Source organism: Anoplopoma fimbria, unplaced genomic scaffold, assembly GCF_027596085.1.
Source record: "Anoplopoma fimbria isolate UVic2021 breed Golden Eagle Sablefish unplaced genomic scaffold, Afim_UVic_2022 Un_contig_8676_pilon_pilon, whole genome shotgun sequence".
Taxonomy (NCBI): Eukaryota; Metazoa; Chordata; class Actinopteri; order Perciformes; family Anoplopomatidae; genus Anoplopoma; species Anoplopoma fimbria.
In genome coordinates, this window is record NW_026553339.1 from 36,101 (window position 1) to 61,351 (window position 25,251).

General features: G+C 41.2%; 1 protein-coding gene across 1 annotated transcript; it reads left to right on the plus strand.

Moving 5' to 3' along the window:
• The first annotated feature begins 394 nt into the window (after positions 1 to 394).
• LOC129116476 (thyrotropin-releasing hormone receptor-like) lies at positions 395 to 23,134 on the plus strand. The gene is made up of 5 exons (XM_054627353.1): positions 395 to 777; positions 8,529 to 8,661; positions 10,061 to 10,212; positions 11,092 to 11,215; positions 22,631 to 23,134. The coding sequence occupies exons 1-5, from the start codon at positions 395 to 397 to the stop codon at positions 23,132 to 23,134; spliced, it is 1,296 nt and encodes a 431-aa protein (XP_054483328.1).
• Positions 23,135 to 25,251: the final 2,117 nt, after the last annotated feature.

Consider the following 25,251-nt stretch of genomic DNA (forward strand, 5'->3'; position numbering starts at 1 on the left):
AGGGGGCCCGAGGGGAAGTCCTGAGATCTTATTCAACGTGTTATTCATTTTCAATCTTAATTAGTTTAAAGGAAGATAGAGAGTGGGGCGGTTAAGGTGAAGGACAGTGCTTTTCTCCCTTTTGCAGTAATTAAAGACTTGGAAAAAGCAAAATTCACAACTGTTACTTCCTGTGCATTGATAACTCAACCAAACATGTGAGCTGCTAAAGCTTCACAATGGTCAATATCATGCTACCTTTAACTGGACTGGTTTTAAATAATAGTTAATGCTGTAAATGAAGGAGGAAAACCATGGCGACACTTCAGAGTCATGTAACTTATCACTTCAATCAAGTGAACACCACCTGTGATTAACAAACACTTGGGGTATAAAAGACAAGCCGTTAGCAGATATGACCGACAACGGGAGCTCCAGAATTGACACCCCCACCAACATCTCTCTGAGTCCCAGTGACGCCATCTCCGAGTCGTTGGAGTACAAGACGGTGTCGGTGTTCCTGGTCCTGCTGGTGTGTGGCTTGGGCATCGTTGGGAACATCATGGTGGTCCTCGTGGTCCTCACCACCCGTCACATGAGGACACCAACCAACTGTTATCTAGTCAGCCTTGCCATAGCCGACCTTACGGTGCTGGTGGCTGCAGGGCTGCCCAACGTGTCGGACAGTCTGACAGGCACATGGGTCTTTGGCCACGCCGGCTGTCTGGGGATCACTTACCTTCAGTACCTGGGCATCAACGTGTCCTCCTGCTCCATCACTGCCTTCACTGTGGAGAGGTGAGGATGGATGAACAACCAACTACAACTACAGCTTTTGCTAGATTGTGCTGTTTTGAGCTGGTATTGGCGTTCATTTGACTTTTACTTATTTGACATACAGGAGAATGCTTTGTCTTTTAATTTGCATATGCGAGCAAGGTAAACAATGTGGGGCTCGGTGATGTTGTCTGATGCAAGCCAATGTCTTGGCCAATTTTTATTTAAAACCTTTTTCTTTTTTAAAGAAAACCACTGCCAACAGATTGCTGTACTTCCTCCAGCAAAGGAGGAAGTATTGAGACGTTGTTGAGCACAAAGTCTGTGTAGTGAGGAGGTAATGGATGAATAAGACTACAAACATGGAACTGTAACGTAGGAGACTGGTGTTTGTTTACTCGTTTGCTACTGACAGTCAATGTTACTTTAACCATGACCCAGATTCCATTCCCTTAACTAAACCATACGTATGTTTATTTTTATAACCACAGCGACAAAGGGTCTGTGCCCCTCAAAAGGTTTTGAAGATACAGACAAATGACTTCCTGCTGATAGGGGCATCAAATGGTGGCCCTTAAAGCCTAACCGTTGTAACTTAATTATTGCAAATAATAACCTGCGTCATCATTAAAAACACAACCGACGTAGTACAATGAGCGAGTCCACACAGGTTGGAGGGGTCAGACAAACACAGGACTTTCTTCACAGGCAATACTGTCCGTATCGCATGCGAAAATAAAACAACCTTTTCTCACGTTACACGTTTGTAACGCAGTGTGTTTCTGTATTTGGTTGTATTTTTCCGTATTTGAAGCTCTTTTCTGTATTTGCTTGCGTTTTCTCTATTTGCAACACGTTTCTATATTTGAATCAGGAGAGACGAGTCAGATGAGGAAAAGATAATTGTTTATTATAAACACATGATGTGTGATAAAGTCTTCACAGAGTCTTTGGCTCTGGGACTTGTAATCGAGGGACATTTGCCCTGAGCAGCAGGAAGATAAATCCCTCCCGTGGAGTCCAGACACTGGTGGTGGTGGTGGCTGATGAGGCTGATAGAATGATGAGCTGATAGAATGAGTTGATGAGGCTGATGAATCTGATGAAGGCTGTGCTGTGATTGGGAGGTGGAGGGGAGCATGTAGCAGCAACAGTCACATACTAAAGGCAGAGAGACAATAATATTTAAACGACAGCATGCAAAAGTATAGTCTTCCTGACTGAGCTTACGCTAGAGCTTCATTTTGTTGAGTTTTCACATGCTTTTTTTTTTCTGTAATTGCAGTGCGGTTCTGTTACAAACTCAAGGACACCTAGACGCAGACACAGACAAAAGGGATGCAAGGGAAAAGGTTTAAATAGTTTCATTGTAAATTTATGTAGAGGGGAATTGGGGATCTGGGGAAATCCGAAGAAGCTGGTGGTGTTGTGGTGTTGAAGGAGTGAGGCAGGGAATATGGTGAGGTAAGATGATGTGGCAGTGTTGTCAGAGAGTGGCTGGCAAGTTGGCGTGGCAAGTTGGCGTGGCAAGTTGGCGTGGCCAGTTGAACGGCGATGAGTGGCTGGTCTGGCAGGAGGGAATGGTGGAGAGTACGGGCAAGGCTAAGTGTTGATTTGCAGGCTTGATGGTGTGTGATGAACCTGGCAGAGTGGGTGAAGAGCGTAAGGAAAACCATGCCCCGAAGAGAGCCGAGGCAGACAGACACAGGAGGGAGGGGGAGAACACCGGGAAACAGGTCGACAAAACTTTATTCCTAACTATTTCTTTATTTGGTTGTGTTTTCTGTATTTGCAGCCAGATTCTGTATTTAGTTGTGTTTTCTGTATTTAGTTGTGTTTTCTCAAAATGCTAAGCTAGCGTTTTCAAGACGTTCTCTTCATTTGCCAGTGTATTGTCTATTTGCATGTGTACTCTTTGTAGATCAATTTGTTCTCTGAGGGCCACCAAAGCGACAGATCAGAAAACTATGGTCCACTCTGGATGGACAAACAATTTATTGTTTAACTTTAGGAAAACTCAGCACTGCGTACAAATTTTCTTTTTACAGCCTCCAGCAATGGGTTGTAATTTCAAAAGAATATTTGTGACCCCACAGACATCTACAGTTTGCTGGAAAAAAAAGAATATATATATATATATAATGGATTTGCATCCAATATTTCCACAGACTGTGCCGGTCTCTGCAATGGCCCGTGCAGCAGAATTTAACATATAAATAATAACAGTTCAACAAAGTGTAAATAGTACTCTCGTAGATGTTACCCTCTGTATATAGAGGGCTGGTAAACAATTGCGTTTTGACTTTGGATCAAGTAGTTATGAACTGTTGGGACACAACCCAAATGACAAAAAAACAACATGTTTTCTTAATTATCTGCAGTAATAGTAGTATCTATCAATGCAGATAGTTTGGGGTTTACTTATCTACGTCTTGAGATACCTATATCTAAAATGTATTCCACCACACCAGTTCAATGGAGGTTAATGGAATTAACTTAGCTGCTTCAATCAATTCAATTATCTTGAAAAAAAAACATATCTCTCAAAAAAACGACGCCCCAGTTACTATGGATAAACCTTAGTTTTGATTGGAACTGTTCGCTATCAAAGAAGTATTTCCTTCTAAACCAAAATTCCATTCACCTTCACTGAATCCAGATGCCAGCAGAAAGTGAGAGGGATATCCCCAAATTTGCTTCCTGTGCAACAAACTATACTTCCAAACCATGCTGTAGTGTTTTATATTTCTCAATGCATTTCTACCACCTAAACCACCTGAGTCATGTGAATAAACTAGACTTTAAAGATGGTTAGGTAATACATCACATACAACGTGACTGCTCACTTTACTAGTGGCACAGTTACATTGCAGTAATGACATTTCACACATTTCACATTTCACCAAAAGCACGTCTCTCCCCTCTCAACCCCCCGACGTCCCTGGGCATCTGATTGAATTCGGCCCCGAACTGTATCACTTTTTATGGCTGTCATTGACAACGCACTCCAACACACACACCGTCCCCGCCCCACCTCTGCTAAAGGCTGTGGGCCCGAACGATTATGATAGTTTAAGTGGTCACAGCAGTGCTGTTTCATTTCATGAATACTTTACTCGCCATTATGTTGTCAAAAATCACACCTCACCTGATATAGTGCAGTACAGTCTCCTTCAACTCCCCAAATGGAGACAGGAGGAAAACACAGTGACAGGCCAGCTGCTGTGTTTACAGGCAAGCAGGTGAAGCATCACGGAGCATATCACTGGCTCGGCCATTTCCATGTTCCCCCTCACTGATATCCACACAGGAAATGGGAGAGAGTGAAAGCAGTGCCTTGATGTCTGTTGCTGCTTTAAAAAAACCAGGAGATTCCTGCGTTTCACCTTCTAGGGAATAGGTTACGACTACAGTCTGCCGTTCAGCTGTGCCCTGGCCCTTCAGCAGATGTGTGGACACGGCACTTCAGCTGCTGCGAGATCGAGCCATGAGGGTCTCAAAGGCCTCATCGCCATGGCTGATCTTACAACTAACTAAGTTGGGGTTCACAATAAACTGGAAGGGGTGCAGTCTCCTGCTCCCTGAAGAATCAGATAATTATGCTGATAGATGAGTCTTTCAACAGTGAGCGCTGAGTCAACGCCAATTTGCCTACGACCTCTGGATTTTGTTAGAAAAGCTCAAAACAGCGGCTCGTGGAAAAGTGTGTACTATACTAGCTATCTCAGAGGGCCTCTCTGTGTGCAGGAGCTGAGCCTTGCCCTCAGAGACCAGTGGAGAGAACAGCGTGCCCGTAAATTAAACCAAAACATGAAGGCATAGCTTTCGTCTGTTCATGCATCCTAGTTGCTGTGTAAAAAATATCACAATGGTAGGGAAAACCCTAATTTTCATAAATTGCATCCACATTTTGGCAAATTCCTTGATATTTATTATTCCACTCATGTCATCAAATTCTGCTTTTCCATTTGTTTGTTTTTTGCATCACAGAAAAGTGCAGTCTGCTGGCCACTCTGTCGGACCACAGATGGACGGCCTTTCTGCAAGCAGTCTGCAACTGTGTCGCAGTGTTATGTGACGCTGGGGTTTGTGGCAGTTGCACATCCGGTGGTACCACTGGGGCCCCTGCACATGCAGCGCCTACAGAGGTGGTTGCCAGCCTTTGCTTGGATGCCAGGAGACTCAAGCAGAGCTTGGTTACCATTCCCCCTGCCTGGTTAGAGTGGTAGGTGATGTTTGGCCCCGATGGCTCTCCACATTCTTAGGAAGGAGAAGTTGATCTGTTTGCCAACCAGGCAACACCCACTGCCTGCTATGGTTTTCGCTGGTACAGTTGCACGATCCACCCCTTGGGTAAAAGGATTTTGCACACATGCAATGACCAAGAAAGCTGCTTTATGCCTCTATGCTGTTTCATCTCATCCCTTTCCTGTTGGAGAGAGTGAGGCGGGAGCAGTTGTGTCTGCTAGGTGCCGTTGTATGCAGTAATGACCCTGGACTGTCCCCCAGATCTGGGGTGTCCTCTATAGGCTTTAGTTCTGAGAGGGACAGCTTTGTGTATAGCGCCTTTCTAGTCTTCCGACGGCTCCAAGTGCTTTTACTGTACATATCATTTACCCATTCACACCAATTCATACACTGATGACAGGAGCTACCATATAGGTGCCACCTGCCCATCAGGACTATCTAAGCATTCACACCCATTCACACGCCAATGGCCTTTGGATTTCCTTTTAGCCTCTGGAGCCCTCCTCTCTCAAGGCGTTGTACAAGAACTTGAGGAGTTCTTTCAGGTCACGGGTCATGCAACTGGAGGCTTTTTGTGTTCCACCCCGTGTGGGAGAAAGAGAGGCAAGGTTGCTTTGGCAAGTTATGGATTCAGGATTTAGAGTGAATCATAGCACAGAGACGGCACTGGTGAAAATTACCAATGACCTTCTAATAGCTTCAGACAAAGGACTTGTCTCTGTACTTGTATTGCTAGACCTTAGTGCTGCATTTGATACCATTGATCACCAAATCCTATTACAGAGATTGGAGCATCTTATAGGCATTAAAGGAATCGCACTTAGCTGGTTTAAGTCGTATTTATCAGACCGATCTCAGTTTGTATATGTAAACAATGAAAGCTCGATGAAAACCAGGGTTAGTCACGGAGTTCCACAGGGGTCTGTTCTTGGACCTATTTTATTTACCTTATATATGCTTCCCTTGGGGAATATTATCAGAAAACACTCAGTAAACTTTCATTGTTATGCAGATGATACCCAGTTATATCTATCAATTAAGCCAGATGAAACTAACCAGTTCTCTAAACTTCAAGCATGTCTTACGGACATAAAAACCTGGATGACCTGTAACTTTTTAATGTTAAACTCTGAAAAAACAGAAGTTATCCTACTAGGTCCAGATCACCTTCGAATTCAATTATCTAACGATATAGTTTCTCTAGATGGCATTGCTCTAGCATCCAGCACTACCGTTAAGAACCTTGGAGTTATCTTTGACCAGGATCTGTCTTTTAACTCTTATATAAAACAGATCTCAAGGACAGCCTTTTTTCATTCACGTAACATTGCGAAAATCAGGCAAATCCTGTCTCAAAGTGATGCAGAAAAACTAGTTCATGCATTTGTTACCTCTAGACTAGATTACTGTAACTCCTTATTATCAGGCTGCTCTAATAGGTCTCTTAGATCTTTACAGTTGATCCAGAATGCTGCAGCACGTGTTCTAACAAAAACTAAGAAAAGAGATCATATTACTCCAGTATTAGCTTCTCTGCACTGGCTCCCTGTTAAATCAAGAATAGAATTTAAAATTCTTTTACTTACCTCTCATCTCATCTCATTTTCGTTATCCGGGGTCGGGTCGCGGGGGAGCAGCTCAAGCAGGGGGCCCCAGACTTCCCTACAAAGCTCTAACTGGTCAGGCACTGTCTTATCTTAAGGAACTTATAGTTCCATATTACCCAACTAGAGAGCTGCGCTCAATCAATGCAGGGTTACTTGTGGTTCCTAGAGTATATAAAAGTAGGATGGGAGCCAGAGCCTTCAGTTATCAGGCTCCTCTTCTGTGGAACCAGGTTCCAGTTTCAGTCCGGGGGCAGACACACTCACCACTTTCAAGAGCAGGCTTAAGACCTTCCTTTTTGATAGCGCTTATAGTTAGGGCTGGTTCAGGTTCGCCTTGGTCCAGCCCCTAGATATGCTGCTATATGCCTAGACAGCCGGGGACTACCTAGGATACGCTGAGCTCCTCTCTCCTCTTCTCTCCCTCCTTCTTTATGTATTAATCTCCTATTTATGCACATTACTGATTTTGCTTCTTCCCCGGAGTTCTTGTGCTTTCTCGCCTCGCAGGTTCCCAGGAATCGGGGTTATATTTGGACTGTCATCGTGCCACCTACTGAGGCCCTGCTGACACCCACTACTACTACCACTATCATTATTAGTCACATTACTATTATTATTGCCTGTACTATTACGCTTATTGACTTGCTTCTACCCTGGAGTCTTTGTGCTTTCTCGCTTCGCAGGCTTCTATAAATCGTGGCTGTACCTGGACCGTGGATGTGCATCCTGCTACGGCCCTGCTGACACCGACTGCTACCACCATTATTATTATTACTAGTCACATTACTATTACTATTACCTGTACCATTAAGCATTTTAGCTTTACTTCCACCCTGAAGCCCTTTTGCTTTCTCCTTCTGCAGGTTTCCATGAATCGTTGTGGTACCTGGACCGTAGTCGTGCCTCCTGCTGTGAGCCGACTGCCACCCACTGCTACTTCGATTATTATTATTAGTCACATTACTATCCCTATTTTCATGGCTATAATTCTACTGTAATAATTGCTGCTGTTATTATAAGTAGTCTTATTATATGAATCATTTATGTCATATACATTGAATGTGTTGTATCTAAGAACTGTTATGCTGCTCATTCTGTACACATGACATCTATTGCATTCTGTCCATCCTGGGAGAAGGATCCCTCCTCTGTCGTTCTCCCATAGGTTTCTTCCTTTTTTTCTCCCTGTTAAAGGGGTTTTTAGGGGAGTTTTTCCTGTGCCGATGTGAGGGAAGGACAGAGGATGTCGCATGTGCACAGATTGTAAAGCCCTCTGAGGCAAATTTGTAATTTGTGATTCTGGGCTATACAAAATAAACTGAATTGAATTGAATTGAATTATGATGAACTCACGGCCCCCACCAGATAAATTGGACAGCCTGAAAATGTTCAGGGGAGATTATGACCTACCTCCAGTAGAGGGCTCCGTCTGTTCTTATAGAACCATGGTTACAATATCGTAACCTTCGATAGCAGACTGTACAACCTTTCATGATGTATGGAAATAAATGTCAACCAATAGCTGCATGAAAGGTAGTAAAACCAGACATCAGCAGTTAAGTTAAAACATGCAATGAGAGAGGAATGTGCAACCTGTTCCGTCTTCTAACATCACCTTATTTCTCTTATGATAGAGGAAATTATCTGTTTAATGAATTACAGTGAAAGAGTCGATATTAAGTCGAAAAAGGATATTCTTCGCATATCACATCAGTCTTTTTTTCTCCTCTTGGTGTGACCTGGACAGAAAAAAAATTCTTTACCGATGGTCGGTGCTCTACTGAAGATTTTTATCTAAAAAATGGAAAAACATTGCATAAATAACACATTGATATCTTCTTACCAACAGATTGTCAGTAGTTGAAACATTGACAGCTACGTTTGAGTTTGAACCCTCCATTTCCTCTTTGCATGCAGGTACATAGCTATCTGCCATCCAATAAAGGCTCAGACAGTGTGCACGGTGTCCCGGGCCAAGCGGATCATTGCCGTGGTTTGGATCTTCACCTGTGTCTACTGCATGCTGTGGTTTTTCCTGGTGGACATTCAGGTTAGATAAATACACTGCATTTTTCCATTACATTTTGTCTGTTACTGGTTTAACCTGGGACGGCATGGTGGTGCAGTGGTTAGTACTGCCTCACAGCAAAAGGGGTTCTTACTTTGACCCGCTGATTGGTCCTTCTGGGTAGAGTCTTCTTTCTCCTGGGTCAGGGTAATTGTTGACTCTAAATTGCCTGTGGGTGTGAATGTGAGCATGAATGGTTGTCTGTCTCCATGTGTATTCCCTGTGATAGGCAACTTGTCCATTGTAAACCAATCGTCTCACCCAATGTCGGCTGTGATTGACTCTAGCCCCTCGCAACCCTGTAAAAGATAACTGTTACAGATAATGGATGGTACAATCATTTTTTTAATGTAAAATTACACTGAATAAAGCGAACGGTACAAATGTCTGCTGGTGAGAGCTGTGCCTGGAGGCATTATGTTTTGGGTTGTCCATCCATCCCATTTCATTTTTGGTGAATGCAATATCTCAGGAACGCCTCCCTCAAATTTTGCATAAACATTCACCAGGACTCAAGGATTAATTTAACTGATTGGATCTTTGTGGTCAAAGGTCAGGATCACTTTGACCTTACTGGAGCACCTGGAGGGAATTATATTACATATCACACAAACATCCAGTTGGACTCAAGGTTGAACTTATCAGAATTACGTGGTCAAAAGTCACTTGACCTCACAAAACACCGTAACTACAGTATTTATAGTTAACTATGACAATTTTACACAAATGTCAAATAGGATAAAATGTGATGACATTTTGGACAGACATGCAACTTACATACAAGGTCAGTGTGTATGTATGTATGTATGTATGTATGTATGTATGTATGTATGTATGTATGTATGTATGTATGTATGTATGTATGTATGTATGTATATATATAAATTCTTACATTGCTTCATTTCTATTTGAACACACTTTTGGGCTATATAAATAAATAGCACCCTTCACAGGTACTGCATAGTGTGATGATATAAATGAGAGATGAGATAAACAGAGGAATAAAACATTTGTGATTACCTAGCCTCTTTTGTCCGTATGCTGGTTAAGATAAGATAAGATAAGATAATCCTTTATTAGTCCCGCAGCGGGGAAATTTGCAGGCTTACAGCAGCATAGAGTTAAAGTGCACACAAGAGACATAGTAAAGAAAGACAAGATTAAAAAAAAAAAAATGAAAAGAAAAATAAATAAATAAAAAAAGTATTATAAATAAGCAATAAAACAGTAGAAAAACACAATAACTGAAATATAATATTTACAGACAGAAAAAAAAAAAAAAAAAAAACTGCAGGGGGAATGGGAAAAGCTTTTTAAGAGCTCTGTGCCATTTCTGAGAGTAGCATCATTGTAAATGATTGTATAACTGTGTGACATTCAGGTCAGCCAGGATGGACATGTGCAGTGTGGCTACAAAGTGAAACGGGAGCTCTACCTGCCCATCTACCTCCTCGACTTTGCCATTTTCTACGTCATACCGCTGCTCCTCGCCATCGTGCTGTATGGCTTGATAGCACGGGTCCTCTACCTCAGGTACTGTAAAAAAGGTCTTTCAAACTATAATAATACATACAGTAAATTTGTTCATATATAAGGGTCACTCTACCAATTTTATGCATGTAATATATCAGTTTATCCATCATAAAAAATATGCACAATGACTTCTGGGCCTCTGTTAGAGCCTTGTCAAGCCTGATAGAACAACCTTGATGATGTCAGTGTTTTTTTTTTTTAATGTCAGCTTGGCCTTTAAGATTTATATCAAAAAGCGTTACAAAACTGGAGGCATGGAGCTTGTAAGAGACAGGTGAAATGGAAATCTCTTTAGGTTCCAGTGGTTTTGGGCTCCAGTGGTTTTGGATATTGACCCATAATAGGGACACATCAGGATGTCTCTTACTTTGTTTATAGAGTTGAAAACTTGCTTTAGATTAAAGATTAAAGATTGATGACATTTATAACCGACACTGATGGGCGGCTGTGGCACATGAGGTAGAGCGCTTGTCCCGTAACCACAAGGTTGGTGGTTCAAACCCCTCTACCAGCAACATGCCGAGGTGTCCTTGAGCAAGACACCTAACCCCAAGTTGCTCCCCGGGCGCTTCATTGCAGCCCACTGCTCCTCCGGGATGGGTTAAATGCAGAGAAATAATTTCCCCATTGTGGGACTAATAAAGGATTGATTATTATTATTATTATTATTAAATACACTGTGTTTATGACAACAAATATCAAGGTCCAAAAAAGGTTTGTTGTTTGCATTCAAAAAATCAGTTTAGCCTTTCTGCAGGATTTCGAGACCTGTTAAAAAACCCTATAGGGCATGTTAAATCAAACCACGTCCTAATATCTTTATCTAATCAAGAAACCAAACCAACCAACACATCTAACAACACACTTATGTCCCTCCAGCCCTCTGCCCAACCATTGTGACAACAGCGCCACCACACTGCGTCGGAGCTGCAGGGAAGCCTCTGAAGCGGGGAAGGGAGGTCGCCCGGCCCGGCCAAAGAGCGCACTCTCCTCCAGGAAACAGGTTTCTGACTCATCCAGCACTTACCCCGCGCCCCCTTTCGCATCAACCCCTTCTGGGCTCCTCTTTTCTCGCTGTTACATTCTGTCTTATCTATCAGTTCATTTCTGTGCGATAGCTTTAGTCACATTTGACCCCGGTCACGTCTTTGGCTGTGTGTGTGATATGCTGGGAACATAGAGGCCGTGATTCCCTCTTTACAGCATGTTGACGATGTCCCTGCTAGCCATTTCCTCAGAAAAGTGGCCTCTTGTCGGCTCGCCGTCCTGGCTGTTACAAGGCCCTGATGGCAATGGTGGTGGTAATGGCTTTTCTTCCACAGGCTAAGTAGTCAAAGAGCCTTCTTACTGAGAAAAGCCCCTCTCTCTCCTGGGTTGCATGCTTGCTGCACACTGCTATCAGATGAAGAATATATTCTCTCAGGCGTTGAAAGAATCTACCCTCAAACGCCACTCAGAAAGGTTAGTTATTTTTAGCCCAGAAAGGAGTCGTTTTGTCTACATTATTATTACTTAAAAGTTGTAATTGAAAAGCCAAAGTACTAAACATAGATTTTTTTGTATAAAAGTATTCACATATTCTAGGAAAAATTAAATAGAGATTGGTCTATAAATGTACTTTATTTCTTTCCACTCCACCCAGGTAGGTCATGTCCAAATGACTGTAGTTGTTTGTTACTCTTAAAAGTGCAATGTGTAAATCCAGACCAAATTTTTGTTTAAAACATTTAGAAAATAACTAAAATGTTCATAAGAGTGTAAAGAAGTATCAGTTTTGACCTTATGCCAAATACATAAATGTAAATTTAGATTGTATGGACCCAGTACAAAAGGTGAAATGCTGGCACTTATTTTCTTTGGAACAGGTGGCCAGTGACTACACATTGCACCTTTTTATTATTATTACATTTACAAGAAGACAAAAGTAGCTCTATCTCCTCCATAATTTTCTTCCAGCCATGGAGCTGGATTGGGCCAAATTTATATGCTCCTATTGAATCACGGCTATCCAATAAATCGAAGTCAGTCTGACAAAGGATTTTTAAACCACGGATCCAAGATTGAGTGTCAAATCAGGAGAGTGGAACAAGAGAGAGGCAGAGTTCAGATGTAGAAAACATCTGAACTCTATGCAAAACAATGGTGCGTAAATTAGCCTAAAGCTGAAGTGTCAAATGCAAAGGTTCATTACAGTTTCTGTGTGTGTGGGTCTATAATAATAAAGCACAGCAGTACAGACTGATTAGAAAAGAGACAGCATAAACAACACATTTTTTTGTCTATAAACATAGGCATCTACACAGAAAACAGCTTGAGCTTTGAGCGTTTGGCCAATTCGAGGTAGATAGGATGGTTCACAGAAAATCGTTATCCCACAGACTTTGAATAACATTTTTCAATTTAGACTACATCAGTGATAATTTCTCCAGAAAGCAATTCTCAACTCCAAACAAAAAAAAAACGTCCATGCATTATTCTTTGATTAGAAAATATGGTCTAGCCCTTGGGGTCACGGTGAACGGCTGATTTTGAGGCAAACAGTCAAGTAGTATTCATGTCATATCTGACCTGTTTTCAGCCTATTTCTCAAGTGAAACGCTGTGTACATAACCATTGGTGGTTTCGATTTTGAACCCTGTATGAACTGCTGTAACACCAGGCTTTTTATGACCAAAGTCACCTGGTCTAGCTGCAGCATGTTCTGGATGTGATGTGGCTGCTGGAGCTGTTGTGGCCACTCTAGACTATGCTTGTGATTCCACCAGATGCACCACAGCAAATTTCAGAAGTGCTAGTGGTTGAACCTCAATAGTTCTAGTCTATTTTTGATGGAGCTGCGGAGTGTCTCCTCTACTGGTTGAGGTGATGCATCCAAAACAGGCTCCTTTTCCTGTACCCCCTATCTGTGGTCTTTAAAGTAAGCATTCACCTTCTGCTAACAGGCATTATGTGTGAAATAAAGACAATAAATAATGAGGATGCATGTATTTGTAACAAGGAAAACACTGCCAGAAGTTTTCAATGCATGTTCATAACTGGACTCTATTAACTTGGTCTGTAGGCTAGAACACATCAAAAAAACTACTTGCAGATTTTGATCTGTAGATGCCAATAAATTATTTTGTGAAATATTTGGTTTTCATTTTTTATTTATTTCATTGATAATTATTTTAGCCTATGTTTTCAAAATTAAATCACCTTTGACCCTTAAGTTAAATGATACCCTGGACTTAAAATCCTTGTTTTATTTGATGGCCTTGCTGCCGAAGTAACAACATTAATGGCCTTAAACAGGACTTCTGAGTCCTGTTTATATCCACCTGATGAATGCATGTCCAACATTGACTCTCCTATTAGCTCTGTTTTGGTCTCCACCGACTCTAAGAAAAAAACATGGCTCTTTAACTACTAGATGCTCCACTATTGTTCAGCAGCTAGGTGCTAACATTTTTGCTTTAATGTTTGGTGCTGTACAGTGAGACATTTTAAATTACTAATTTTTACATTGTTGTTATAAAACCATTTGTTTTTGCAGCTTTTAGGTTTTAACGGATATAGGCTTGTAATTTTAACAAATAACAAGATATTTTCTAACACAGTTGCTCATGTTTTGTAGTTATGATACAGCTCGGAGGGTTTTATACCCATCTGAGCTGTGTTAGAAATGAAACGTGATGAAATTAAAGCACATTTCAAGTCCCTTAAACAATGTCTGGACTGCTGGATGCCTTAAAAGGACTTCTCCCTTGTTCCAACCAAGAATGATTGTGTCTGCAGGTTGTGCAAGGTCACAGATTATACGATAACCCTTTAATTAAATGGTTGTTGAGTGCTTTACCTCCCCATGCAACCTTCAGCATTGGTTGTTTCTGTGTCACTGAGTGCGTCCTGAGTGTCTCTGCATGAACACGGCCTCGGTGAAACTTAACTCTCATGCGAGAGCAGAGAGAAGATCCTAATCTCTTGTGTTCAAGGGGCTCCATCAAGGAGCAGAAGATTTGCATAATGTGATTTGGGATTTACATTGAAGTTTTCTTAATACCGCAGATGGTTTCGCTCTCTCAGTTCTTCAATGGGCACTTCATGCTCTTTCATTCTTTTGATAGGCCAACTCAATCTGATAGGAGTTTGATAAACTTGTGTATGCCAAAGAATGGCACTTTTATGATTAGATTTTAATACAGTGTGGTTTGAGATTGTATAGTTTTAATCTCTGAGAGTCTCTTCATGTCTGTGATCTCCTCAAGTGTATGTCGAGGAGGACAGATGGGGAAGCACTGTTGATAGCATCGGAGGCTAAATGTGAATTCTTTGGCTCAGTGTGCTGAACTGTGCATCCGTTGAAATCCTGGATTCGGTCTGGGAGGATGCTGTTTGCCAGCTAAAAAAAAAATCTGATTTGTTTGTAATGCCGGAGTCAAGTCTCCTTTAGCCACATAATTACAGTGTTAATATGCATATTCAAAATGTCATTGCAACACTTTCTGTCTCATCATGGCAGCGGAGAGATAATTAGAAAGCTCTCCTCCTTCGTATTCAATTAAACGCTTTGTTGTTTATGAGTTTATCTTTTTTAACTTCCTGCCGAGGTGACTGTCACTGGCTCAATGCTTAAGGCACGGATACTGACCCTTATCTCAAATAGCATTTTGCTGCGAGGAGGCGTGGGCATGATACCTGGTATCAAGTGAGAACGAGGCTGCAGGGTGAGACTAGGGGGGTAGGTGTTATTGGCCACTGATAAGACTAATCACTTGAGCCTTACAGAATGACTTGCTCTTTTCCCCTTCCCTGTCTCGAAGGGGTTCAGAAATTGTCTGAGCCGTTACCATGGTAACCAGCCAATGGAGTGGTGGGTTTGGGACACCTTTCTGAGACGCTACAGTGCTTTGCCATTTGAGGTTGAATGTCCTTGCTGTCCATTTGCATCTCTTGGTTGGCTGCCGTTTTGTGTGTTGTGTCATCATAGACTGTATAAAACATGGACATAGTCTGTCTGACTACCAAGCCGGCTAAGAGCAACACGCTAGTGTAAGAAGCTAGGCTAGCTCTTTCATTTTATGCTTTAACATTAATGTTATCCACCATAAAGAACATATAAAGCCTCTTTCTTTCGTGATCCCCTAGCTTTTCTTATAACGTCACTATGAATCAGATTTGTGGTTTTTAGGTGAATATCTTAACATACAGTGGGTACGGAAAGTATTCAGACCCCTTTAAATTTTTCACTCTTTGTTTCATTGCAGCCATTTGCTAAAATCGAAAAAGTTCATTTTTTCCGCATTAATGTACACTCAGCAACCCATCTTGACAGAAAAAAACAGAAATGTAGAAATTTTTGCAAATTTATTAAAAAAGAAAAACTGAAATATCACATGGTCATAAGTATTCAGACCCTTTGCTGTGACACTCATATTTAACTCACATGCTGTCCATTTCTTCTGATCCTCCTTGAGATGGTTCTACTCCTTCATTGGAGTCCAGCTGTGTTTAATTAAACTGATTGGACTTGATTAGGAAAGGCACACACCTGTCTATATAAGACCTTACAGCTCACAGTGCATGTCAGAACAAATGAGAATCATGAGGTCGAAGGAACTGCCCAAGGAGCTCAGAGACAGAATTGTGGCAAGGCACAGATCTGGCCAAGGTTACAAAAGAATTTCTGCAGCACTCAAGGTTCCTAAGAGCACAGTGGCCTCCATAATCCTTAAATGGAAGAAGTATGGGATGACCAGAACTCTTCCTAGACCTGGCCGTCCAGCCAAACTGAGCAATCGTGGGAGAAGAGCCTTGGTGAGAGAGGTAAAGAAGAACCCAAAGATCACTGTGGCTGAGCTCCAGAGATGCAGTAGGGAGATGGGAGAAAGTTCCACAAAGTCAACTATCACTGCAGCCCTCCACCAGTCGGGGCTTTATGGCAGAGTGGCCCGACGGAAGCCTCTCCTCAGTGCAAGACATATGAAAGCCCGCATAGAGTTTGCCAAAAAACACATGGAGGACTCCCAAACTATGAGAAATAAGATTCTCTGGTCTGATGAGACCAAGATTGAACTTTTGGCGTTAATTCTAAGCGGTATGTGTGGAGAAAACCAGGCACTGCTCATCACCTGCCCAATACAATCCCAACAATGAAACATGGTGGTGGCAGCATCATGCTATGGGGGTGTTTTTCAGCTGCAGGGACAGGACGACTGGTTGCAATTGAAGGAAAGATGAATGCGGCCAAGTACAGAGATATCCTGGAAGAAAACCTCCTCCAGAGTGCTCAGGACCTCAGACTGGGCCGAAGATTCACCTTCCAACAAGACAATGACCCGAAGCACACAGCTAAAATAACAAAGGAGTGGCTTCGGAACAAGTCTGTGACCATTCTTGACTGGCCCAGCCAGAGCCCTGACCTAAACCCAATTGAGCATCTCTGGAGAGACCTGAAAATGGCTGTCCACCAATGTTCACCATCCAACCTGACAGAACTGGAGAGGATCTGCAAGGAAGAATGGCAGAGGATCCCCAAATCCAGGTGTGAGAAACTTGTTGCATCATTCCCAAGAAGACTCATGGCTGTACTAGCTCAAAAGGGTGCTTCTACTCAAAACTGAGCAAAGGGTCTGAATACTTATGACCATGTGATATTTCAGTTTTTCTTTTTTAATAAATTTGCAAAAAAATTTCTGTTTTTTCTGTCAAGATGGGTTGCTGAGTGTACATTAATGCGAAAAAAAAAAATGAACTTTTTCGATTTTAGCAAATGGCTGCAATGAAACAAAGGGTGAAAAATTTAAAGGGGTCTGAATACTTTCCGTACCCACTGTATATTGGATGGATTGCAGTGAAATTTGGTGCAGACATTAATGCTCCCTTTAAGATTAATTGAACTTTCTCCTGACTTTTCATCTTGCGCTATCATCAGGTCAAGCCACTTTGGCTTGTGGCTAAATACTTGCATAACTAATGATACTCCCATCAACTAACTACTATTATTATTATTATTATTATTATTATTATTATATTATTATTATCTTAAGCCCCAAAACAGCAACATAAAACTCAAATGGGTTGAGTCAGACCCTTGAATTCCTTCAAGGAACTTGATTATTTTTCTTAAACCATCTAAAATGGCAGCCATTTTAAAAACTAAACCTCCCCAAGTGTAAGTTTATACCAGATCACATTAAAGCTAGGGTGGGCGATTTTGGAGAAAACAGCCGTTGAGATTCCGTCGCGTGCTCTCTGGCCTCTCCCTGCCACGCTACCTGCTGTAGCTCCTCCCACCGAACGTCAGTTATGCGCGTTCATGTGAATTCAGTTACATTGATAGGAAGACGAAACACCATGTCCGATTCCGAGGTAATTAAACATTAGTGCTGATAGCTACATAAGTACATATATAGCATCAACATCTTACTCACAGACATAACATGTATGTTATCTTAAAATCATTGCAATTGCGCTGGTAGGCCTAAGAAAGGTAGCTGTATCAGCCAAGCAAGATAGCAGACTAATTGCAACTGTAGTTCGTTAGCATAAGCTGCCAGAGCTAGTAACCTGGTCATCAATATATTATATACTGACGTTTTGAAGTCATGAATTGTACTACAATAACGCTAATTTTTTGCATTATAAGAGTGTCCAAGAAGAGAGCCAAGCTGGCTCTGGGGACGATTATGTCCCAGGTCCTAGCAGCACAGGACGTGGGATATGTAGGGTCAGCGGACGTCCTGCTGCTAGAGGCAGGCAGCCTAGGGGCAGAGGCAGGGGCAGAGGAAGGGGACGAGGTCGCGGTCGGAGAGGTCTTGACACGATAGGGCAAGAGGACATGGCCCGTGTGGAAACAATCAGGATTCAACGAATCACAAATGAGCAGGTATGTTTATTTCATGTCATACTTTTAACCAAAAAAATCAGGCGAGCCAATTTTCAGTATAAATGTGTAATAAGTAATTGTACATTTCCTGGCCAGGTTCGAATCAGAAACCTGAACCTAGAAGCTTCCCACCATCTACTGGAGCTGTGTTTGGAACGGGAACCATCCCTCATCTTTGACCTCCTGGCCATGTCCATCCCTCATCCCACATCTGACCCACAACATTAGGCCTTTTTTTTCTGGTCTTTGGCAAACCCTTGTCTGATGTCAGCCGGGCTTCTAGGATAGCACTCTGCAGGTCTGCCATGTATCCGTAGTCCTTCTCCACCTTCACTGTGTAAAGACTCCAAGTCTTTGACTTTTTATTGTAGAGCTTGCAGTACCTGACACAGGATGAAATAATGTCTCAATGTATCCACATCAGTCATGCAGCTTAGAATATTGTAAATCTGAAATATATATATATGAAAATTATTGAAAACGTACTCTATTGAGCCATCAGCCTTCCTCTTCACCGGTCTGTGAACATGATGGTTATAGTCCAACGCTGCTAAGAGGGTGCGAGCCTTGTAAACAGGTGGGCTAAAGCTGAATCGCTTGCTGGCATACATCAGGATATGATTATGGAAGGATTCCAGCTCAGCGGTTGACCTTACAGAATAAAAGAAACAGATGATTGAGCTATGACCCCATATCTATACACATATAATATAACTTTAGTGCTCATTTGAAAGTGGCCATGAATACAGCGTTATAGATATGCTTGTAAGAGCCATTACCATGAATAGTGTTTATAACACCATGTGCCCAGTATTGTGACAAGTGTAAGACAGTGTATAGCAAGCACCTCAGCCAAGTCATTAGCCTGAGCACTGTATCTCAAATGCCCATATAGCAGGACTTAGCCACTTACAATAACCTTCTTATGAAAACATGTTTACTTACCTGAAACTCAGGAACTTCTCCACATTCTTCAGCCAGTGCTCATCCAGCACTATTTCTGACAGAACCTGAAAGGCCTCAGAATCACTCTGGATCCACTCCTTCTCCCTGTCGGCCGACAAGGGGCCATGTTCACAGCAAGATAGGGCCCACTCATGCTCTCCTTGAACATGGTGGAGAAGACCTGTCCACATATCCTACAGTAGAACAGAACTGCATCATTTCTTATTGTGTTTTTTTTTTTACACAATAAATAATACCTATTTTGTCATTATATAAATGCTAGTACAAGTTTTTAAAATAAATATAAAATAAAATAACCAAAGTCAATTTATCAATAAAATCAAAATGTAAGAAATGGTCAGGAATCGCAAAGTGAAATCCAAAACAGAACAATACTTACACCGAACTGATTAGTGTTCTGTGCAGTCTTACAGCAATACCAGAAATGGTTGCATATCTCCTTACTCCAGGTAAGGAGAATTGAACATCCTTTCCGAAGGCCTGCCTTGACACGGAATGGAAAATAACATTTAAATAAAGCTCAGACTTTGTCATCAATGTTGATTTGGCAAATTCTCTGGAACCAGGAACCTGATGTAATCACCATCTGTGTGGTAGACACCTGGCTTATAACTGATAACTGCCCTCAAAGTGAAATATATGATCCTACAGTATGTCTTTATTGCTAACTAAGTACTCACCCATTCCACGACAACTGATGTGCCCCTGGAAGTTATTTTCACTTCAAATGGTCTAAGTGCTCCACATTCAGCATCAGTTACTGGGTCCTTTGTGTTGCACTTGGGGATTGGTACGACAAGATACTGAGCCAGCTGTTTAAGACAGCTATGGTAGACAATGGAAGCTGGTTGTCCAATTATATCTTCCTTGCAGAGGACTTGGGTCTTCTCTGGTAGCGGTGGTATCACTTCTGAGGAATTGTGTCCATCATCAATGTCATGAACAGTCTCCTCCAGACCAACAGCTGGTAATGTGTCCAGCCATTTGCTCTTTTGGAGAGCTCCACCAGTCCTGTGATAACAACATATACAAACGCTACAGAGTTTAGGAATAACATTTGCGTATTGAAAGGCCTGAACCACAATACAGATATATCAAACATGCAAGTTGCTGGAGCAATTATACTATTGTTTTTCGTGTTATTTGGGGAATATGCCGTTTTATGTGACTACTGCGTGGATTAATTGTTCATGGGAAGGCATTTAGGTTATCACCTGGCATGGTGTATGTAATTCGGGGCAGCTGACAGTTTTGTACCGTGTCCCAAGTCATGGGAATTGTTTGCTTTGTATTGAACTGAATTGAATACCTGATATGGCAAATAGACGTAATTGAGTTGCATGTTGTAATTTAGTTGCATCATGTGCTACGGTGAGCAAGAACCAGCAATGGATAAACGGGTCACAACACTCAAAGATATTTGATTTATTATACATACCGCACACAGAGATAAGGCACGTAATCGATGTCACTGTCATCACTGCATTCGCTGTCTTCCCCCATCATTTCTTCCTCCTCTGAAGATGACCCATCGTCCATCTCCATTTCTGGGTGCCAACTGTCATCTTCTCCACTGTCATCTTCCCAGGTGTTATCGGCCCAGCCAATTCTATGAAGGAGATTTTTTAGAGGGCTAAGTTTAAAAAGTGTATTGCATCAATAATACAGGGATTTGATGGAACATACAAGGGAACACTAGAGCCGAGGACACACTTACGTAGAGTTCCGGATGTCATTAAATTCTTCTTCAGTTATGACTTCAATGTCAGTTACCTGTGGAGAAATACTACAAATACAAAAACAATAAAATACAATATTAACATATTGGAGTACTTGAGAAGTCAATAAATGGAGAGGTATTAATGTTGATTAGTTGATACAGAAGTAACTTTTTCCACTGTTCTTTCTTTACCTTGTATCCATACTTTGAAATGTAGTGGCAGGATTGGTGTCCTCTACATCTTCAGCATCCAAGAAGTCATCGGCTCTGAGAATATAAATAGTGTTATGAAATAAAGATCTTTGAAATTAGTTATTAGGCTATATTGTCTTCTATAAAGGTGGAAGCTGAAAATAAATGTACACAATTGCATAATTTGGAAATGTTAATGGAAAACGGTGGTGGGGTAGTGATCACCTGTCTAAGAGGGTCTCTGAATGTATGCTTGAAGCTGGGGGAAGAGGCAGGTTTCTCCTGCGCTTGCATGGTGTGGATGAAGTAGGGGATGTGAGGTTCTCATAACTGCCAAAACAGGTGAAGCACAACAGTGATTGGTCAACAAAGAAAAACGTTATCGGAATTAAAAAAATATATATATTTGTTAAAATAACACAGAAAGCCAGATTACACACAAGGAAACCGTCACTTCAAAGCGATCGCGAAACTGAGCTAGGCTGCTGCTAGCTTGCAACAACGTTATAACAATACATGGAATATCTTATGCTAGACTTCCTCGCTGTGCTTATCTTGGCAGTTGTGTCAAAGTAGCTTTTACACAAACGTGACTCGGACATTATCCACAGTTGAGTTGAGGCCTAGGCCACGTGTTAGCACAATCTCTGTGTTATTCCGACAGGGTTGGTGTGACCATAACTAACCTATAAAACGGACCGGGAAAAGAACCATGGGCTGATGCAAGACATCCTACAGAACCGTATTGAAATGGTTACATTACAGAACCGTAATATAACGGTTATCATGGCTTTGCTTAGTAAAAACCATACCAGCCGACACTTTACATATTCATCACAATATACCATGGAGAGATAACACAATTCCTTACCTGTCTATAAGAAATGTAGCCATCTCAGCGTCCGATTTTAAGTTTCTCAGGTCACGTAACTCTCTCCATCGCTCATAAGCCACGCCGATGTTTACTCTGGTTTTATTTCGAGCTCTCTCCGCCTCCCTTTTAGTAGCTGTCCTTTCAACAAGTGTCTTTCCTCTTTTTTTCGCTGTCTTAGTGGTGTTAGTTGATGGTATCCGGGGAATGGGAAATTTATGGGCCGTTGATGAAGACATGGCTATTCATTTGTTGTCCGCCGTAGTAGTAGTACAAAACTGTCAGACCGCTAGGCTCGTGAACGCTCACGCAGGGACGCACCAACGTCGTTGCCAAGGTGACCGGACAGTCCCACAGCCAATAAGAACGGAGAATCGGAGCCTCGCTCTGATTGGTCAAAGTGTACATGAGCGGTGGCAATTTTTGGGTGCGGCCCACAGAGGCAGGGGAGAGCAAAGTTATGAGCAGATATTCTCAGAGCACTTCACCTACATATAGCTGACTGGCTATTAGGACAGTTTTGCCAAATATTACAGTAAAGAAATTACCCACCCTAGCTTTAAAACATTTACAGTATAAATTTCATCTTTTTTCATTTTAAGCTAGTTTTAAGGTTTGGTGCAACCCAATTTAAAGTTAAACCATAATTTAATTAGGTATAATTAAAATGTAATTATTATTAAATTAAAATGAATCATCGTTGTTGCAACTCAGCCTTAGAGGCTTTATTTACACAATAATTCCTATTCCATCTGCTTTAAATGTTTTTTTAATGGGCTGTATCTCTCTTTTTTCCCTACAGGTGACAAAGATGCTGGCAGTTGTGGTGATCCTATTTGCTCTACTGTGGATGCCCTACCGGACTTTAGTTTTGATCAACTCTTTTGTGTCCACGCCTTATCTGGATGCCTGGTTCCTCCTGTTCTGTCGGACATGCATCTATGCCAACAGTGCTATAAACCCTGTGATATACAACGCTATGTCTCAGAAGTTTCGCTCAGCATTTCGCGGGCTTTACCGCTGCCAGCGACCAGAGGGAAATCAGAGGACGCTGTCAATGATCCAGACAGGCTTCGGCACCATTAGAGACCCCCTAGCCGCCCAGGCCAATAGCAATGGAACCAATGAAAACGCAAGGAGAGACCTCTTTAATACTGCCACTGATATGAATTCAAAGCAAAATGGAAGTGGTCGTCAGGAGACAGCAACAGCCAATAGCAAGAAAGTAGACCGTCCCATCAACATCAGCCCAGCTACTAGCTTTGGTGTGTGTCCAGCTGAGACGACGTCATCTGGTGATGAGTAATCGGTACTGCCTTCATTAAAAGATACTACAGTTAATTTAGCAGACAGACTTACAACAAGCGAGCAGGAGAGCATGTAAACTTCCATATCACCACATCGTAGCATATCTATAGATTTGTAAGCCCCACTTAAATTCAATGCGAAAAAAAACCTAAAAAACAAAACTATTAAACTGTTTCCATTCAGTGGATTATACATGGGCAGGATCCACGTTTGGTCAAGACAAAAGAGAAAAGAATCCTGGGCATTCATTTCATGATTTAAAAGTGGTAGATTTCGTCTTGACCATTGAGATCACACGGAAATAGATGAAAGATCATAAGTAAATGGCATGAGTCATACTGTGGAATGGAAACATTATTTCTGTGGGCCACTAAATCTGTTCAAAATTGCATGTCAAAATGGTAGCTCATAAATGAATTAAAGTTTGTAGAAGAGAGGCTGCGTATGTTCCGTTTAAAGCAGATTTTACTGTCCAACACCATGAACCAACACCATAAGGAATTCAGATATTATAAATTCAAGTATATACAATGACAAATGATTAATATGCTTTTTGAAAAGACAGGATATACTGCAGATTCAATAATTTTTTCGGAGGAGTTTGACTCGACACACGTGGATAAAAAGGATGGCATAATAATCAATTTAACATTGCCATTTTAAAGCACTAATTCTATGACTGTGTTCATGTTTTCGAATCCGTCCCGCATCCACTAATCCACTAGGAGTCATTGCTGAGATACATTACGAAAGTTTAAACCATACATGTATTTGTATTTCACCATACATATTAAAGGCCAGGTAGGGGTTAATTAATTGTGTTCTCCGCTGTATAGACTGTATATTGTGACGTTTCTGTTTTATTTGAAACACATAGTGATCATATATGAATACAAAGAACTGCTCTAAGAAACCAAATCTGAGGCCAATTTCTCATTGAAGTACCATGAGCTTTGTCACACACAGTACGACTTTTTCAAGGCCCTCCCCCAAGAACCATCAGGATTTAACTGTTGCCACGTCCAACCTGCACAAACATCCGCCAAGCTTAATTTGCATAGAATACTGAATCAACAATCACTCATCACTAATTTCATGTCAAATTAAAAGTACTATAATCATTATAAACAAATTTTGAAGCAAACACATATATGCAGACATTGTGTCACCAAAAGCAGATCTTTAATTTTAAAGCTTTGATTGAGGTTTTCAAATGAAATGTCTGTTGTCATATTTTATGACCCAAAAAAATATTTTGGTTATTGTGATTATATATAAATGTAAATGATGATACTAGCTCCCCCGACATCTTTTATACTTCAGATAAATTTTTCATTTTGCTAAATGACAACTAGTATGGATTGAAGCAGAATATATCGTTATATAAAAACTTGACTTTTGGAATGAAACAAGGCTGAGCCCTGCATCGGTCACTGTGTGTGTGTGTGTGTGTGTGTGTGTGTGTGTGTGTGTGTGTGTGTGTGTGTGTGTGTGTGTGTGTGTGTGTGTGTGTGTGTGTGTGTGTGTGTGTGTGTGTGTGTGAGAGAGAACTTCCTTCTCTTTAGTATGACAAACGGAACTACTTATTTTTCTAATACCGTCAATAGGTTTATTGTCAAAGGAGCAAATTTGCCCTTTGATTATGAATACCTGCTCTTTTTTTGCCTGTTAGAATTACCTACCAAGTTAATTTTGTAGGTGAAATATGAATCCCTTAAGAGTACCAATATATGAATTTTTGGAGACTCCTTTTGCACGATTGTTTTTAACAAACATGGCAATGTTTACATATAAATGCGAGCAACACAAGCATTCATTTGCCAGATATGGAACATCAAAATCTAAAATACTGATCCGTTGGATAAAATGTGATGACAAAAGTATATCAAATAATCAACATAACCATTGTTTTTCATCATCATTATCATGATTATTGTTATCAGAATTATAATTTTTTTCATCATCAATATCATTAAAACCGAAGGAATCATAATTTAGTGTTCACCCTGAACATTTATTTACATTACTGTATATAGTCTCAGAAATAATCCAGAGTTTGTCTGCTGTTTTCACCTGGTGACCTCTTGTTGGCTCTGTTAGATATTAACACATAGT

Bases quoted from the DNA above. Each gene is read 5' to 3' on its own strand.
- LOC129116476 (XM_054627353.1), top strand. From the start codon at position 395: ATGACCGACAACGGGAGCTCCAGAATTGACACCCCCACCAACATCTCT. The intron at 778-8,528 runs GTGAGGATGGAT...CTTTGCATGCAG, and splicing joins ACTGCCTTCACTGTGGAGAG to GTACATAGCTATCTGCCATC. The intron at 11,216-22,630 runs GTTTCTGACTCA...TTTTCCCTACAG, and splicing joins CACTCTCCTCCAGGAAACAG to GTGACAAAGATGCTGGCAGT.